The 18,291-nt window shown below is 62.1% G+C and overlaps 1 protein-coding gene across 2 annotated transcripts; it reads left to right on the plus strand.

Moving 5' to 3' along the window:
- Positions 1–890: 890 nt before the first annotated feature.
- Positions 891–17,954, plus strand: ASIC1 (acid sensing ion channel subunit 1). 2 transcript variants are annotated; one of them, XM_059491316.1, is made up of 13 exons: positions 891–941; positions 1,062–1,132; positions 1,540–1,934; positions 2,762–2,957; positions 14,859–15,009; positions 15,448–15,575; positions 15,763–15,913; positions 15,988–16,044; positions 16,128–16,281; positions 16,367–16,458; positions 16,706–16,785; positions 16,879–16,983; positions 17,612–17,954. In XM_059491316.1, the coding sequence occupies exons 3-13, from the start codon at positions 1,570–1,572 to the stop codon at positions 17,714–17,716; spliced, it is 1,584 nt and encodes a 527-aa protein (XP_059347299.1). In that variant the 5' UTR covers positions 891–941; positions 1,062–1,132; positions 1,540–1,569; the 3' UTR covers positions 17,717–17,954. The 2 variants fall into 2 exon arrangements, with proteins under 2 accessions (XP_059347299.1, XP_059347298.1); XM_059491315.1 differs by lacking the exons at positions 891–941; positions 1,062–1,132; positions 1,540–1,934; positions 2,762–2,957 and adding an exon at positions 13,513–14,136.
- Positions 17,955–18,291: the final 337 nt, after the last annotated feature.

Raw genomic sequence — 18,291 nt, forward strand, 5'->3', positions numbered from 1 at the left:
CTCCCGGGGCACTCACGGGGGCAGCTGGAGGCAGTGGGAGATGTGCTGGCACTGGGGGGGAGCTGGGCAGCGCTGTGCAACCCCCCCGCTCTGCCCCGGGGAGCAGCAGAGCCCCCGGTGCCTCCTGCCCCAGGAGCACCCCGGGCACAGCGGCAGAAGGACGGGGCTGGGACGGGGGCGGCGTGTCCTGAGCCAGGCGAGGGCCCAGCAGGGTCAGTCCCTTCATGGTGACAAGCGTGACAGGGACCACGGGCAGCAGAGCAGGGCTGGACACTCGAGGACACGAGTGCCCCACGGCCAGGAAAGGGCTGGAAGGCACCGGTGCCCCCCAAAAGGAGCCAGCCCGGGGTGTCCCAGCACGGGTGAAGCCTGAAGGGCAGGGGAGGCGGCGGCAGGGCAGGGACGGGGCAGGGCTGCGGGATGGGGCTAGGGGGGTCCGGCGGAGCGGGGAGCGAGGAGCCGGAGCATCCCTGGAAGGCGCGGGGGATGGGAGCGGCACACGCACACGCACACACACATTACCCACATGCACACGGCAGCAGCACCAACAGCCCCTGCCAGCGCCTGCAATCGCTGGAGCGCCGCTCCTGCGCCTCTCCCTCCTCCTCCTCCTCCTCCTTCTCCTCCTCCTCCTCCTCCTCCTCCTCGCTGCCCACCGGCCTGCGGCACCCCTCACCCCTCCGCGGCCTCCGGCCCCACCAGCGCTCAGACAATGACTTCATGCGGATTATGCATCTGAAGAAATCACCAGCTCCCAGATAGCCACAGGGGGAGGTATCCATGTGTTTGGCAGGGAAGCAGCCTCCTGCTCGCCTTCCTTCTCCTCCTCTTATCTCCTCGCACACGGCAGCTGCCTCCTCTCCAGCGATGGTCGCCTGCGGTCCCCCCGCGCGGCGCTGAGCGAGGCCCCGGCGCATCCCCGCTCCCACGCTTGCACCAAGGTACCAACGAGGCTATTTTTATTCCCCCCCCCTTCTTTTCCGGTTCACCAGCCGCTGCCGGGCTCGGTGCCTCAGCACCCTCGGTGCCTGCACATCTCCCGCTCCCTCCCGTGTTCCCAGCCCCGGCTCCCTCGGCGCAGCGGCAGCACCACCAGCCCGGCTCCAGCCACGGCCGCCGGCCCTGACTCCAGGTTTGCATCCTTCATTCCTTCATCTGGTTGGCGATGCGACAGTGCCATTTGTGGGAGGTGGAGGGGGAGCGGGGCAGGTGGGAGGGGAGGGGGAGATAAGGTGATGGGGGGGGGGGGTGGGCAGAGTACCCCAGTCCTGCCGTGGGATGGGGAGGGCAGGGAGGAGGTGGGAGGGGGGGAAATGCAAAAGGCTGCATCCAAATAAAAGTATTTATGTATATGTATATGTATATGTATATATACATGCATCTCTCTGTGTGTGTGTATATATATATATATGTAGGCTTGGGGGCAAGAGCAGGGCACAGCAAAGCATCTGCCCCTGGCGGGCGCTGCTGGGCACAGCCCTGCCATGGGCTGGGCACCCTCAGCACCCACGAGGCACCCACGGGCTCCCTTCCCGGCAGAGTGGCCACCCCGGGCTGCTGGCACTGACCATGATGGACCTGAAAGTGGACGAGGAGGAGGTGGACAGCGGGCAGCCGGTGAGCATCCAGGCCTTCGCCAGCAGCTCCACCCTGCACGGGCTCTCGCACATCTTCTCGTACGAGCGGCTGTCGCTGAAGCGCGTGGTCTGGGCGCTTTGCTTCCTGGGCTCGCTGGCGCTGCTCGCCCTGGTCTGCACCAACCGCATCCAGTACTACTTCCTGTACCCCCACGTCACCAAGCTGGACGAGGTGGCGGCCACCAGGCTCACCTTCCCCGCCGTCACCTTCTGCAACCTCAACGAGTTTCGCTTCAGCCGCGTCACCAAGAATGACCTGTACCACGCCGGCGAGCTCCTGGCCTTGCTCAATAACAGGTGGGTGCCGGTGCCTTGAGGTGGCCCCAGGTGACATCTCAGTCAGTGTGGATGCAGCCAAGAGCCACCAGGTCCTGCTGGTGCTCCTGGGCATGTGGCTCCCACACTGGGCTGCCCCAGATGGCTCCAGCGCACACAGCTCCCATCCCCAGCGTGCAGCACATGCAGCAGGGCCAGGGCCACCTCCTGAGTTTCTGTGGGGCTGATCCAGCTCACCTGGCTCCAGTGCCATGTCTGGGTGCCATCCCATGCAGCGAGGCCAGGGGTGCCAGCAGGTGAAGCCACTGACCCACACCCCAGCCTGGTGCCATTCCTTGGGCTGTGGAAGTCTCTCACCTGTGGCTGTGGTGGCTCCTTGGTGCTGCCAGGCCGCTGTCAACAGCCTGGTGCACTCCCTGCCCATGCCAATGCCAAGGGGCGTCACTGCTGTCCTCACTCCTGCCCCAGGGAGGGGTTTTCAGGCATGACAGCAGAGCTGAGACCTAGAACATTGAGTCCCTGTCACAGCAAGGCCACCACCTCACCAGGATGCCACCAAAGGCTCAGGGCAGGTGGTTGGGTGGCCTCAACCAGGGCTGGTGCTGCTGGACCAGCAGTGGGACAAGTGGGATGTGTTTGGAAGGTGGCCACTGCCCAGCTTATCCTTCTGCCATCTTTCATGTGCCTCTGGGCCCCTTTGTGCTGTTGGATGCCCTGGAAATGCCATGTGCAAGGTGGGGCTGTGCTGAGCCCATGCTGGGGTCACTCCTGGGAACCCCAAATGGCCTTTGCCGGTGGGAGCAGCCACCACAGCCAGGCCTGAGCTTCTCCCTGCTCTTTCCCCCAAGATACGAGATCCCAGACATCCAGACAGCGGATGAGAAGCAGCTGGAGATCCTGCAGGACAAGGCCAACTTCCGAAACTTCAAGCCCAAACCTTTCAACATGCTGGAGTTTTACGACCGGGCTGGCCATGACATCAGGGAGATGCTGCTGTCCTGCTTCTTCCGTGGGGAGCAGTGCACCCCCGAAGACTTCAAAGTGGTGAGTGACCCGTGGGCCCTGCCCCGTGCCACCTTTCCCCCATGCCAGGAGGGTTTTTGCCCACCTGTAGCTGCTCCTGCCTCCTCCCAGCTCAGAAGGGACCGGCAGCACCATCACTAAGGGGATGCTGTTGGGGTTTGGAGGCCCAGGCTGTCCCCAGGAGCACGTGTGGCTCCGTACAGCTCCGTGGGCTGCTCCCACGTGGGCACAGCTCCCCGGGATCATTTGGGCTCTGCAAAGCAGGGTTGTGCCGGGCTGGAAGCTGCCATGGTGAGGAGGCTCCAGTGGAGAAGCAGGGAGAGCACGGATGGCAGAATCCCTTGGGAACACAGGCCCCAGTGGCTCCGTGCTGCGCCCTGCCATGGAGCTTGCTCTTGTGCTGTGGATCCAGCACACAATAAAGCCTTTATCCCTGCTCTGCCTGGCCCCATCCAGCTGGGGATGGAACAGTGCTGGCTATTCGGGGCTGCCTAATCAATTCGGCAGCCGCGGCCGCTGCTCCCGAGCGGCTCCGGCGCGGGGACTCCTTCGGGGTCCCCATCCTCGTCACCGGCCCAGGGGTGTCCCCCTCGTGTCCCACGCTGAGCATGGCTGAGTGTGTGCAGGGCCCAGGTCCTGGTGCAGTTTGGGTGATTTTAATCATCGGCATTAAATTGCTGTCATGGGCTCTTTGCACGAGCAGGTGTCTGTTGTCAGCCATGAGGCGTTTATTTGTTAAATGGAGGCACGTTGCACCCGGAGGGGGCTGGATCCCCTCCAGCAGGGCAAGTTCCAGCCCGTGCCTGGTTCTGATGCTGGCTCCTGCCGGGGCACAGTTGCGTTTTCTGCGCCGAACCATCCTCAGGGACCTTCATCCCTGCTCCCTCCCTCCATCCCTTGGGTTCCAAATCCCTGTGTTCTGCATCCCCTTCAACCAGCAAAAGCAAACAGGCTCGCAGCTGGTTTGTTATTCCTGCCTGGATTATTCCTTGCAAGCAGGTTGGGATGATTTAATGGATTTGATTAGAGGAAGCTGGCTCTCTGCTGCGTCTCTGTTGCTCCTTGGGGTCTGGCACAGGGAGGTCTGTGTGTGGTGGGGCTGGGATGGGCTCCTGGCACTCTCAGAAGCTTGTAGGGGATTGTCTCAGCAGCAAATTCCTGCTGCCTCGCTGCTCCCTGCACGGGCTGAACTGGGCTCGGTGCTGCCCTGGGCCTGGTGGCTGATCTGGGGGTGCTGGGGACCAGAACCAGGCTTGCACCATCTGCCCTGGTCCTGGCATTGCTCATCCCCCTCCATGTCCCCCCCAAGCTGTGTGCAGGGTACCGGAACACCCCGGCGGAGCTGAGCAGGCTCAGACTCATCCCAAACTGCAGAGTGAACCCTCTAAAAAGACCAGGGGGGACAATTGGCCCACCCCAGCTCTGCCCTGGCTCCTCACAGCCCCTCCAGCACAGGGCAGTGTTTGGTGCCCCCCAGAGCTCCCCCTGCATCAGCCCAGGACGGGGACAAGGATGCACAGGGAGGTGCCCTGATCTCCTCCCCAAAATCCTGGCATGACCTCAAAGCCTGGAGAGGCAAGCACAGAGCTGAGGGGCGAGTCTTGAACCTGAGGGACATGGGGGAAGGTTTCCCCGTGCCCAGAGCCCCACACAGGGATGGGACAGACAGAGACAGACACAGTTCCCTTTGCAGGAGGGGCTCGCCCTCGCTGTCGCCCCGTTTTGGGGCCACGCTCCCTGGCACCCTCATTAGCAGCACGGATCGATGTTTCACTGTTCCTACTTCATTATTTATGAGCTGGAGCCCTCCCTCCCCTGAGGGAGCTCTGAGCCCCCCTCGGCTCCTGCTCCTTCCTCCCCTCGCCGCGAGGTTCCCCCGGGGCCCCGCACACCCACGGGGACAGCGCCTCACCCAGCAAGGGAGAGGCTCCCATCTCTGGGCTCTGAATCCAGGGAAAAAGGAGAAACGCAGAGCATGAGCTTCCTCTCCACACCCCAGCATGGGAATTGTGGCTGCACAATCTGGGGAAGGTGCCCCGTGCCTGGGAAGCCTCTTTGGGGTGGTCGGTGCAGCCGGGGGGGCAGGAGTGGCTGTGCCCAGGGTGGCACAATGTGAATTTGCAGCTTTTCCTTCTCGCACCCTGTGAACCCACCCCATCCCTGTCCTGCTCTGGGGCACGGTGGGCTGAGCCCAGAGCCCTGGGCAGCGTGCATGGGACAGCCTGGATGAGCTGGAGAGGATTAAGACCTCTGGACCGTTTCCATGAGGCTCCAGGGCTGAGCTGGCACTGGGGAGAATTGAGTTTGACGTGGAGATCATGCCGCTGCCTTTTGCATTGGATTCTGCATCCTCTGCCCTGGAAACACCGGGTGCACAGAGCCAGAGCCAGGCAGGGAGCGGGAAGGGTCTGCAGCAGCCCCAGCAAACCCCAAGCACACTCCTCCTCTCCTCCTCCCTCCCATCTCCGGGGCAGAGCAGGAGCTCCTGTGATGGAGAACAGATCCTGTTCCCCACTGCTGGGCCTGCCCACCCTCCCTCTGACCCCACTGCACCCTGCCGAACCCCACTAGACACCTCCAGATCCTGCTGCACCCTCAGACTCTGCTACACACCAGTGTGTGCACCCCCAAAACCCCTCTGCACCCCTGGGCTCCCGGCTCAGCCCACCTCGCTCCGGCTGGGGGTGTTGGAGCTCTGCTCCTGCCACCCCAGGAACGTGGTGTGGCTTCTCTCCCTGGAAAAAAACCCTTGTGTGGGTCAAACATGCTCTGCTGGTGGGCACTGGGGTGTGGGATCTCACAGGGGTGGGCACAGTAGGGCACTTGGCTGTCCTGCAGCCCCCGTGGGATCTCACAGGCGTGGGCACAGCAGGGCACTTGGCTGTCCTGCAGCCCCCGTGGGATCTCACAGGCGTGGGCACAGCAGGGCACGCTCAGGGCTGTCCTGCAGCTCAGAGGGGTGGGCACAGCAGGGCATTGGGGTGTGGGATCTCACAGGGGTGGGCACAGCAGGGCACGCTCAGGGGTGTTCTGTAGCCCCTATAGGATCTCAGAGGGGTGGGCACAGTAGGTCACTGGGCTGTCCTGCAGCCCCTGTGGCATCTCACAGGGGTGGGCACAGTAGGGCACATTCAGGGCTGTTCTGCAGCCCCTGTGGGATCTCAGAGGGGTGGGCACAGCAGGGCACTGGGCTGTGGGATCTCACAGGGGTGGGCACAGCAGGGCACGCTCAGGGGTGTCCTGTAGCCCCTATAGGATCTCAGAGGGGTGGGCACAGCCGGGCACTGGGGTGTGGGATCTCAGAGGGGTGGGCACAGCAGGGCACGCTCAGGGGTGCTCAGCCGGGGGTGCTGCTGCTCCCCCGTTCCCCCCGGCTCTCAGCCCCGCGGGATCCAGGCCGCAGCCCCTTCCCCAAGCGCAGCCCCGGCCCCCCGTGGCCCCCCACGGCAGTCACAAGGCCGGAGCCCCGCGGCGAGCGGAGCTCCCCCGCCGTGCAGCGTTAGTGGATAATCACGGAGCCGGAGTGAGAAACATCTCCAACACAGCTGGAGAGACCGGGCGCGGGAATTACTGATACCCAGACATTTCCTGGAGCTTTTGACAGTTAATAAACAAACCGCATGGGTCCATCTGGCTCTGGAAAAACAACTTGGGGACAGCGTGTGGGCACCAGGCACGGCCACCGGCCCCAGACCTGCTTTGGGGCTGGTTCCCAGCAGCATCCCGAGCCCCAGCAGATCCCACCACGGTCCCCAGCGGAGCCGGTGCATTTACAAATTCTGTAAGACATTCGAGTGATTTATGCAAATCACTTTTTAAAGCGGCACACAGGCTCCTAAATTACTTATAAGCGTTGGAAACTGCTGGCACGGATCTGTTGTTTCTGGGCACTTATTCACCTCGGGCATCCCGGTGGTGTCCCCAGGGGCCCGGCCGAGCATCCTCACCTGGATCAGCGGCAATCTCCGCCCAAACTCTTCCCCACATCGGCCTCTCTCTGTGGCCGAGCAGCAGCAGGGTTTGACCCCCGAGGCTGCCCCGTTTTCCAGACGAATGAAGCAAAGCCAGCGGGACACGGGCGAGATAATCGGAGGTGACGGAGCAGAGGAGCCGCCACGCACGGGACCGCCGCCGTTTGCTGGTGGTGACTCGGCTCTCCCGGGAAGTGCAGCGGGTTGGGAGTGCCCCAGCTCTGCTCGGCAGCCCGGGGGTTGGGAGTGCCCCAGCTCTGCTCGGCAGCCCGGAGATTTTCCCGTATCACTGTATTTTGCTCTGAGCAAATCATCCGGAAAGCAGCCGTGAGCTGTTTCACCCTCGGGCAGGGAGCAGAGACACTCAGGCGTTGCTCCTCAGCTGCCTCCTTGTCCCGGCTTCACCCAAGCATTCCCAGACCTGCTCAGGCAGAACAGGCGAGCTCTGGGCTGTGGTTTTGCTCACTCCACACTGGCACAAACGTGGATGGGAATCTCATGGGAAGCTGCTCTTCACTCTCCCTCTGCAGCAGGACAGCAATAGCACGGTTCCAGCGCTGTGGGACCAGCTCCAGTGAGCCCACCAACACTGATCTTGGCCAAGATGGGGCAGAAGAGGATCAGGAAAAGGAGGGATGAGGACACAGTGGCACGGTGAGAGACCACCACGTGCCTGCACCCCACAGCCACTTCATTAGAGCTGTGAATGGCACATCCAGCATCTCAGATCTCTGGAAAATGGTGGGATTAGAGGAGAAGGACTTGTGGGATCAGGGTCAGGCTCAGGCAGTGTCATTTAGTCCCTGGCTCTGCCCAGCCCCAGCATCTCCCCCTGCACAGCAGCACCGTGCACACCCAGAGGGGTCACACACCCCCAAAGCTCTGCACACACCCAGAGGGGTCACACACACAGAAAGCACCTTGCACAAGTGGAGATGTCACACCCCAAAGCACTTTGCACACCCGGAGGTGTCACACACAGCTGGAGGCACCACAAACACCCAGAGGTGTCATGCCAAGAGCTCAGAGCATCTCAGCTTCACCTCTGGCCAATCCTGTTCCTCTTGCAATGCCTTTGTACATAAAGCCTCATTAACAAATGAATTATTAATGATTATTAATAAGCTGTAATGGCATTTGTGGCTGCTGGAGGAGATGAGGAGGCTTTCAAGTGGTATCCAGCCGCAATGGAGGTGAGGATTTCACAGCTGAGGACAGGGCACGTGTGTCCCAAGGGATCCAAGGCTGGGAGCACAGCCCTGGACAGCAGCAGCAGATGAGGGGTTCCAAGCTGTTCCTCTCAGCCTCCCTTTGCCGTTTTTCCCAGCCCCAGGCTGGGCAATAGCAAGGTGCTCTCTGAGGGATCCAAAGGACCTGCCCAGAACCTCCTGGTGCCATTTTCCCCCTCTCCCTGATATCAACTGGGGAGAAGCCAGGCTGGAGGGGGCAGATCCCCTGAGCCTCTGGAGCCACAGATCTCCACAGGGAGACAGGAAATTAACTGTCTCATGGCCTTTTTGCCTCAGTTTAATATCTCTGGCTGTTTAGAGCCACCTGTGTTTTATCGCCTGTGGAGCTTGGCCGGGGCTCCCGAGGCAACGCTGCAATTCCTGCTCCAGCCAGGGTTCAAGGAGCTCCTCACTGGCTCTTATTTATTTATACAGCTCTGACACTTGGATATTATAACCAATTATTTATTTTTGGAGGGTTTTTTTCTGTATGGAATGTTTGGTGTGTTTGCATCCAGGCTCTCAGCCTAAGGACGGAGCTAGGGCAGGGTGTTCCCGCCCACTCTGCGATTTATCAGGGATTTTAAACCCCTGCTCTCCTGGCAGGGACAGGGAGACCCTTCCAGAGGCACCACATGCCAGGGCTGTGTGAATGCTCTGCTTGGATTAGATTAGATTTGAAAAGCGTGATGCGTGCGGAGCCGGAGCGAGCGAGCGCAGCAAGGAAACCAGACCGGAACACCGTGGGCTTTTCCCCCCTCCAATAAAACCGCCGGCTCGGATCTGCCTGCATGAACTGGCTGAGCGATTGTGACGGATGTCGGAAAAAATCACAACCTGCTCACGGGAGATCCGCGATCGACAGGAAACACAGGAAGGCGTTGGCATCAGGGTCGGGAATAATCCCGGGAATTAGCGACACCTCGGCAGCACCTCCGTGTCCTGGCGCAGTCCTGGTGGCCCCTGCACGGCACAGAGGGACACTGCCAGCGGGGAAATCACCGGGAAGCTCTCAGCGCTACAAACAGGTTCAATTATAGGAGCGTGAACAGATCTTGGGGAGGAGGATGCGGCGGCTGTGGAGCCGTCACGGCGGATCACAGCCAAGGCTCCAGGGACACGCTGGACTGCCCATGGAGCTGCAGGGGGGTCCTGGCTGAGCCCCGCTAAACCCCGGGCCAGCGTGGCTGCAGGTGGCCTCAGTGCTCGGGGCAGCAGCGCCGGCACCCAGCAGGGCTGGCTGGGAAGAGCTTGCCCAGGAAAGCTTTGAAAGATTAATAGAGTTTAAATGGAAGCGTTTGGAGAGGAGATAAGGCTCATCTGATATGAAATCATATGGAACAACGGGATCCAGGGAGGCCCTGGCTCTATAATGAAGTCCACTTAGCACATTACTCACCATAATGTGCTTTTTATTAAAGTCCTGTGCTGCAGATGCTGAGTCTGCAGCTGGGAACACGGGGCTGGAATGGCACAGGCACCTGGAGTACCGGACCCCGCCACCAGAAGCAGCAGGGATGTGGCGTGGAAAAGACACCTTCGGCTCCCCGTTTCCCATCCCGTTTGATCCAGGGATGCTCTGGCATCACCGGGGCCCGCGGCTGGGGCTGGTGGGCCTGCAGGGACGGGGTGGAGAGGAGGCGGAGGTGGGGAATAATACAGAGGAAAAACTCCTTTTTAATCATCAATTTTTCTGCATTAGAATGTGACATGCTAATCCACTGTGAAGCGTCTAATCTGGGGGATAAAGGGCCGGATAACACAAGCTGCACCCGGCTTGGCTGGCGGAGCGAGCCGAGGCAAGGTGGCAGCATCTGATAAGGGGTGCAGGATTAGTCCCGGCACAGATCCCGCCTGCCCGGGCAATCCCACCTTGCTTGGCTGCCTCTGCTCTGTCTCTCGCCAGGGTCAGGGAGGGATCTGCAGCCCTGGAGCCATCCCAGAGCGGCTCATCCCGCCCAGAGCAGCGGTGGCAGCGCTGCCGGTGCCTCCACCACCATCTTGGCAGCTCTGGGAGCTTCAAAGCACATCCCTAGGCCAAAACACGTGGAAAACCTCATTTTTCTCCCTTTGGATTCGCACATCCAGGTGCGTGGTGGGAGCAGGACAACCCAGCCGTGGGGTCTCCGTCTGCCCCAAATGTCCACCCCCACGTGCTGCTTCGGCTGCCTCATCCCACCCCTCATCCCATCCCTTCCTAGCAGCCAGCTCCGACCTGCGGGCACCCCCAGGGATGACGTGGGCAGCTCAGCCCCGGCTCAGCCGGTCTTTGGCAGGGACGGGCAGTGCCCGTCACAAAACCGAGCGGCTCCAGCTCCCGGGGCGCTTTCGGCGACATCCTCCCCGGGGCTCGGAGACCTGGGATAACAGAGCTTGCAATGTTGTTTTCTCCTCGCCTCCTCGGGGATTGGTTTATCTCTATGAATAACTGCATCCCGGCTTTGATCTCCTCTGCCATTAAAGCGTGACAGGCTGTGAAATGTGCTGTTGCTGCCGTCAAATCCCGCTCCCGCTTCCCCCCCGCCGCCTCCGTGCTCCCCCGCTCCGGGAAACCTCCTTTCCCAGGCCTTGAGGAGCCGCAGAACAGCGAGCGGGGCCGAACCGCCCCGGGACAGCGGCCAAACACGGTGCTGGAGGCAGGAAAAACCCATCTCCTCCTCCTCCTCGCATCCCACAGCTCTCCCTGGGGCGGCGAGCAGGGCACGGAGCATCCCCGGCCCCAGCGCCGGCTCGGGTGTGGCGGCATCACCCCAGCACCCGCCACGGGGGCTGATGTCACGGCTAATTATAGCATCCCCCGTCCCTCACCCCCGCCAAAGCTTTACCTGAGAGAGGGTAAAAATAACTCCCGGCGAGGGAGGAGCTGGAACGAGCCCAACGACTCCTCCAGCATCTCCAAAACTCGCACAAACCAGGGCGGCACCCCCCTGCCGCACTTTGTCCCCAATCTGGGGGTCAGGACGCGCTCCCCTTGGCTGGTGCCGCCGTGCTCCAGGCTGCGGCTGTCCCCGGTCACCTTCACCCGGCTCGGGTGTCGGCGCTGGGACAGGTGGCGGTAACCGGAGCCGGGCCCGGCTGCCGCGATCCAGCCCCGGCGCACCCCGCGAGCTGTTTAAGCCGAGCGAAGCAGGTTAATGGCCCCAGTCGATGATGGAATGTTTTCATTACAGCATCTTTCTCCCTCTCTCTCCCTCCCTGCTGCAATCGCTCCCAAGTAGACACATTAAACCTCCCCGCGCCGAGGGAGCGGATCCGCCCCTGGGGCTGCCTGCTGGCCCCGGGCAGCACGGCTCACCTGTCCGAGCCCTGTGGGGCTAAAAACACCCCCCTCAAACTGTAATTCCTTAATTCTGTTTCCCTTCTTCTCCCACCCCAACAGCCAAGGCACGGGAACCCAGTGCCAGAGCTGGGAGCAGCAGAAATCCCAGCCCAGCCCCGGACAGCTCCTACCTGCTCCTCCCTGTCCTGAGCATCCCGAGCTGTGCGGGATCAGCCCGGTGTTCCCATTCTGCGCCCACAGGGCTGGACCAGCCCAGCTCTTCCAAACCCCTGCCAGGAGCAGCCGTGATGCTGTCACAGCCCTGCCCTGTGGCTGCAGCTCATCCCCACCACAGACACAGGGCACCTATGATCTGCCCCCCATGTCCTGGTGGCTCCCAGCCACCCAATTCACCTTCCTGACTCTCTTTTGTAGGCAGAGTTTTCATCTCACATTCTCTGGGATGCTCCCAAAAGGTGTAACCTTGATCTTGGCCTGATGAAATTTCATCCTGTGGCTCTGGCGCTCGTCCCCAAGGTCATCCACTCTTTCTCCCAGGTCTCCAAGTGGCATCTGCCAGTGTCCCTCTTACACAAGGGCCCTATTGAAGGGAATACTGAGCCTGGGGAGCCCCAGGATGGGACACCCCACTGTCACATCATGGATCACTGCCCCTGGCAAGGATCCCCAGTGCCTGTTCCACCGCCATCACCTGCCCAGGAATCTCTGATAACTGTGCTGGTATCAGATCAGATTTTTACAGAGTTTCTGACTGATTTGTTCTCCCAGTTTGTGGTGTCCATGTGTGCCAGGATGTGCTCAGGCACCAGGGACCCTGCAGGGTGCACAGGGAAGGAATCAGAGCAGCTGAACTGAGGGCTTGGGGTGAGCTTCTCCCAGCCAGGCACTGGCCCAAAGCTCCCATCCAGCCCCTGCACATCCAAGTGCTGCCGGATTTAGATTCTCCCCCGGTGCCGGGATGGGGCTGGAGATTGCTCTGTGGTCTCTGGATGCTTTTATCGAGTGCTGAGTACAGGAAAACAGCAAACCACGAGAAGGGCCTGCGCTGCTGCAGAGAGGAGACGCCCATGCTCCCACAGCTCCATCCCAGCTTCCTGCACCAGAGCTGCTCCCTGGGACCCTGAGCCCAGCTGGTTCAGCAGCACAAGGCCTGGAGCCATTCCTTGAAGGAAGAGAGGGCTCCCTGTGCCCCACTGGAATCCAAAACATGAGGTGACGTGCCCAGCACTGACTGAGCTCTGCAGAAGGACTCATTGCCTGGACAGCACCCAAATCCTGCCAAGACCAGCCCTGCTCAGAGGAGGACAGACCTCACTCCACTGGGAATGTTGGATTTGCCGGATTCTCACGTGCACACGCCGGTGCCCTGCGGCACAGGGGGATGAGCCTGCAGGGATGGGCACTGCCAGGGCAGGAGGAGCATCGTGGGAGCCTGAGGACACCACAGCATCCTTCCTCCCACCTGGACCACCACTGCACCAGGACAGTGTCACGGGCATTTTGGGAGAACCTCTGGCTCCAGCTGGCCTGGGGATGAGCACAGAGAGCCTGGCATACGGTGGCTCTGGAGGCAGCCGGGGACCCAGCAGGGAGGGCTGGGCCTGGCTGGAGCAGCCGCTGGGGCTGCCAGGGCCAGACCACGCCAGGATGGAGGGCACGGCATGGGGGCACAGCGCTGGGTACCTGCCCACACGGTGTGCCCCCAGCCTGGCAGCCCCTGGGGGCTCCCAAGGCGCCTCTGGAGGCAGTGATGTCTCTGCTCTGTCCTGGCAGCCGGAGCCGGCCGGTCCCAGGGGGCCCGGGGAGCCCGCGGAACCGCCCCTCGCTCCTCCTCCCCTCCTGCTCCTGATATACCGTCCTGGCTCCGAGCATCCCGAGCATCCCTCTGCTCCTCTCCCTCACTCCCGCTCGCCTCACTCCTTTTCCCTTCTCCGTTTCTCTTCTCTGAACTTGCCCCTTCCCCCTCCCCTGATTTCCCCAGCCCCTCTCTGCTGAGGAACTGACTGAAGACCCCCAGGCTGGGGCAGGGCACGGGCCAGGACCCCCACACCAGAGCCAGGACCTCCGCACCACAGCTGGGACCCCCAGGCTGGGCAATGCCTCTCCAGATATTCTGCACCATCTCCTTCTCCAGGGAGGAAGCACCAGAAGATGCTGCAGCCACTGAGAAGGAAGAAGATGAAGCAGACGAGTTCCTATATGGGCAGGAGGAGGATGAAGAGGACGAGGAGGACACAGGGACAACCACGGACTTCGTGGCCTTTGCCAGCAGCTGCACCCTGCACGGGCTGAGCCACATCTTCGTGGAGGGCAGCCTGGGCGCCCGGCAGGCGCTGTGGGCGCTGGCCTTCCTCCTCTCCCTCTCCGTCTTCCTCTACCAGGTGGCCGACTGCATCGCCTACTACCTGGAGTACCACCACGTCACGCTGCTCAGCGAGGAGGAGAGCCCCGAGATGACCTTCCCCGCCGTCACCTTCTGCAACATCAACCGTGTGCGGCTCTCGCAGCTCAGCCACGAGGACCTGCTCTACCTGGCCCCTCTGGTGGACTACGAGCCCGGCATGGAGCTGGGCTTCACCCCGGCCCAGCCGGGCCCCTGGGAGGAGGACGAGCCTCTAAATTTGTACGGGTTTTTTAACCGCACTTGCCACCAGCTGGAGGACATGCTGCTGAGCTGCAGCTACCGCGGCCAGCGCTGCGGCCCCGGGGACTTTGCGCCGGTGAGTAGCCCCAGGGTGGCCCGGCACGGGGAGCAGCTCCGGAGCTGGTCGGTGTTGGATGTTGGATGAGGCACGGCAGGTGATGCTGCCCTTGCAGCTTGCTCAGGGACAGGATGATATTTCAGCTCCATCTGCTCCATCGGCGGTGGAGCTGCTCTGGTGGGACATGGAGCGTATCCCCGGGGCTGTGCTTGCTGAGGAGGTGCCTGGCACCTCCATCCTGGTGCCATCAGGGCTTGTGGGGCACCGTGTGGTGCGAGCCCACTGCCCTCACATGCCCCTTGCCCAGGCTGGCAACAGCTCCGTGGTTTTGGGGCCATGCTGGCTGCCGGAGGCAAGAGCTGGAATGGCCGAGGAGGGATGGGGGCGTCCAGGATCCCGTCCAGCCCTGTCCTCTGCAGGGATGTAGGAAGGCTTGGAGGTGGTACTGGTGCAGGCATCAGGCTGAGTGCCACCACCTTGGGGAGCCACAGCTGCTGTGGGCTCTCTGGGGCTGTAATCTGCAGTGTCTCTTCTGAGTCCATCCCTGTGGGAACATCTCATCCTCCACCAGGGCCAGGATGGGCAGTTCCAGCACTGAGAGATCCTGTGGGTCAGGAGCCTGGGTCGGACCATGCCCAGGCTGGGATGGCTGAGTTTTGGGGCTGGGGACGCTCTCCTGGCTCCGTTCTGAGGCTGCACAAAGAGAGGCCTCAGCTTCAGCCCTGTGTCCTCTCCTGCAGGTCTTCACCCGCTATGGGAAGTGCTACACCTTCAATGCGGGGCAGGACGGGAAGCCCCGGCTCATCACCATGAAGGGGGGCACTGGAAATGGCCTGGAGATCATGCTGGACATCCAGCAGGACGAGTACCTGCCAGTGTGGGGGGAAACAGGTAACCCACTGCCCCAGTGGGCCCATTCAGCCACCAGCAGCTCCTGGGGTGCTGCCCAGCCCCTTCCCACCTCCCCAGCCCACAGATCCACATCCCTGAGGCTCCCTTCTCTTCCCTCCTTCCATTTCTCATCACTTCTGCTCTTTTCTTTCCCTTTCCTCCTTGTCTTTGCTCTTTGCCATGGCAACTCCCCATCGTTTAGACACGCAGCCATCACTTGTTTATAAATAGAGTCAAACACTTTCCCTGCCACACTCCTGGGTGTGGAGCAGGGGGGTCGGGGTGGAGGGGGCAAGGACATGGTGCAGCAGATGGACAGATGGATGGACATGTGGATGAATGACTTGGCCCAGGGGAAGCATGGGAGGCAGGAGTTGTGGTCCCTTTCCCTTCGGAGCAGGGACGATGCTGTGCTCACCCCACCTCTCTCTGCCACAGATGAGACCTCATTCGAAGCCGGGATCAAGGTGCAGATCCACAGCCAGGACGAGCCCCCTCTGATCGACCAGCTGGGCTTCGGGGTGGCTCCCGGCTTCCAGACCTTTGTGTCCTGCCAGGAGCAGCGGGTAGGAACTGGGCAGGTGTGGGATGTCCCCTCCCACCCTGTGCTGCGCGAGCAGAGCCTCCTCGCTGTGCCCCTGTCCCCACGCAGGATGGAGGGGAGGATCCCATCCTGGGGACCAGTGCCATGAGGGTGTCTGTCCCTGAACTGCAGGGGGTTCTTCCTCACTGCTGGCTTCTCTCCCCTTCCAGCTCATCTACCTGCCACCTCCCTGGGGCGACTGCAAGGCCGTGGCGGGCGACTCGGAGTTCTACGACACCTACAGCATCACGGCGTGCCGCATCGACTGCGAGACCCGCTACCTGGTGGAGAACTGCAACTGCCGCATGGTGCACATGCCAGGTGAGCCCCGTGCCCGGCCCGGCCCTGCCCTCTGCCGTGCTCCCACCTGGAACACCTGCTCTGTGTCTCCCCAGGCGATGCCCCTTACTGCACCCCGGAGCAGTACAAGGAGTGCGCGGATCCGGCCTTAGGTGAGGCTGCCCGGCCCCGGGGGTGGGACGGAGCTGCGCCCTTGGGTTCCTCCATCTCGCCATCCCCCTCTCTCCCTGCACAGATTTCCTGGTGGAGAAGGACAACGAGTACTGCATCTGTGAGATGCCCTGCAACATGACGCGCTACGGCAAAGAGCTCTCCATGGTCAAGATCCCCAGCAAGGCCTCGGCCAAGTACCTGGCCAAGAAGTATAACAAGTCAGAGCAGTACATTGGGTAAGGCACCACGGCCACGGTGGTGGGGCAGGGTCTGGTCCCTCCATCCCAAACCTCAGCCTGATGCCCCTTCTGTCCTGCACAGGGAGAACATCCTGGTGCTGGATATCTTCTTTGAAGCCCTCAACTACGAGACGATCGAGCAGAAGAAGGCGTACGAGGTGGCGGGTTTGCTGGGTGAGTGTTGGTGGCTCTGGGGAGCCCTGTGACAGTGCCCAGCCAGAGTTCCCCAGCGAGGTGGCCTTGTGCTGGCCCTGTCACCATGGCCTGTTGCCAAGGCACTGGGAACAGCCAAGAGCACAGATGTGGAGCAGGGCACCCCAGGCAACAGTCACAGTGGTGACAAGTTCTGCTGCTTTCTCTTCTCCCTCTGCCACCCTGCTCTGGACTCAGGCCACCCTGATGGTTTCCCTCTCCTCTGCAGGTGACATTGGAGGGCAGATGGGGCTGTTCATTGGGGCCAGCATCCTCACAGTGCTGGAGCTGTTTGACTACGCCTATGAGGTGAGTGTCTCCTCCGTCCCAAGGCTGTGCTCGTGTGGGATGTGGGGAAGGGCCATCCATGGGCCCCACGGGGCTGACACGTGGCTCTGGCAGGTGATAAAGCACCGGCTGTGCCGGCGGGGCAAGTGCCGCAAGAACCACAAGAGGAACAACACAGACAAGGGCGTCGCGCTGAGCATGGACGACGTGAAGCGCCACGTGAGTGCGGGGCACAGCACGGTCCCCTCTGCCTGTCCCCTCTGCCCATCCCTTCCTGCTTGTCCCCCCTGCCTGTCCCCTCCTGCCTGTCCCCTTCTGTTTGTCCCATCTGCCTGTTCCCTCTGCCTGTCCTCTGCCTGTCCCCTCTGCCTGTCCCCTCCTGCCTGTCCCCTCTGCCCATCCCTTCCTGCCTGTCCCCTCCTGTTTGTCCCATCTGCCTGTTCCCTCTGCCTGTCCTCTGCCTGTCCTCTTTGCCTGTCCCTTCCTGCCTGTCCCCTCTGCCTGTCCTCTCTGCCTGTCCCTTCCTGCCTGTCCCCTCTGCCTGTCCCCTCTGCTTGTCCCCTCTGCCTGTCCCCTCTGCCTGTCCCCTCTGCCCATCCCTTCCTGCCTGTCCCCTCTGCCTATCCCCTCTGCCTGTCCCTTCCTGCCTGTTCCCTCTGCCTGTCCCCTCCTGTCTGTCCCCTCTGCCTGTCCCCTCCTGCAGCTCAGGGGATGGGGAGTCACCGTTTTGGGGAGCCCCTGGGAAAGGAGCAGAGGGCCCAGGCAGAGATGCTGTGGGGCGATGGCACTGGGTCTCTGCAAGGACCTGGATGAAAGCAGCAGCCCCAAAATCCCCTTTATCCTGCAGAATCCCTGCGAAAGCATACGGGGGCACCCAGCAGGCATGACGTACGCAGCCAACATCCTACCTCACCACCCGGCCCGGGGCACCTTTGAGGACTTCACCTGCTAACCGACGTCTGGATGTACAACCTGAGCTACCAAAGCCCTGCGAGAGCTGCCCTTCTCCCCGCCAGCGCCAGCGGAGAGACACATCTAGGGGCCCTTTGCTCCTCGGCACGGTGGGACACGGACAAGAGCGACGGCCTCGGATTTTGGGGCGGGCAGTGGGGTCAGGCGACGCCAGACCCTGGCACAGCTGCTCTGTGCCTGCCCTGCTCCTTCAGAGACTCCAGGATGCTCCAGCCCGGCCGTCCCGCGGGGCGGGAGCGACACGCACAGTGGGCCAGGGCACGGGCCTGCCCCGGCTCCCCCTTGGCTCCCCTCGGCCTTTTTAACTAAAACCCAGAAGCCAAGAAGAAGCAGCCGTTCGGCCGCAGTCTCCATCCACAGCCCTGTCCGTCTGTCCTCCGTCGTCTCCATGCTCATCCTGCTCCGACGCCTTGGCCGCGCCTGCTGGGCCCCCTGTGCCTGCTGGGGGGCTCATTGGGGAGCCCCTGGCGTGCCTGGCAAAGGGCAGCAGCCCGGGAATCCCTGGAGAGCCCCTCTGTCCCCCGAGACCTCAGCCCGGGCGTTCCTGGCACGAAG

This window comes from Ammospiza nelsoni, chromosome 32 (genome assembly GCF_027579445.1).
Source record: "Ammospiza nelsoni isolate bAmmNel1 chromosome 32, bAmmNel1.pri, whole genome shotgun sequence".
Classification (NCBI taxonomy): domain Eukaryota; kingdom Metazoa; phylum Chordata; class Aves; order Passeriformes; family Passerellidae; genus Ammospiza; species Ammospiza nelsoni.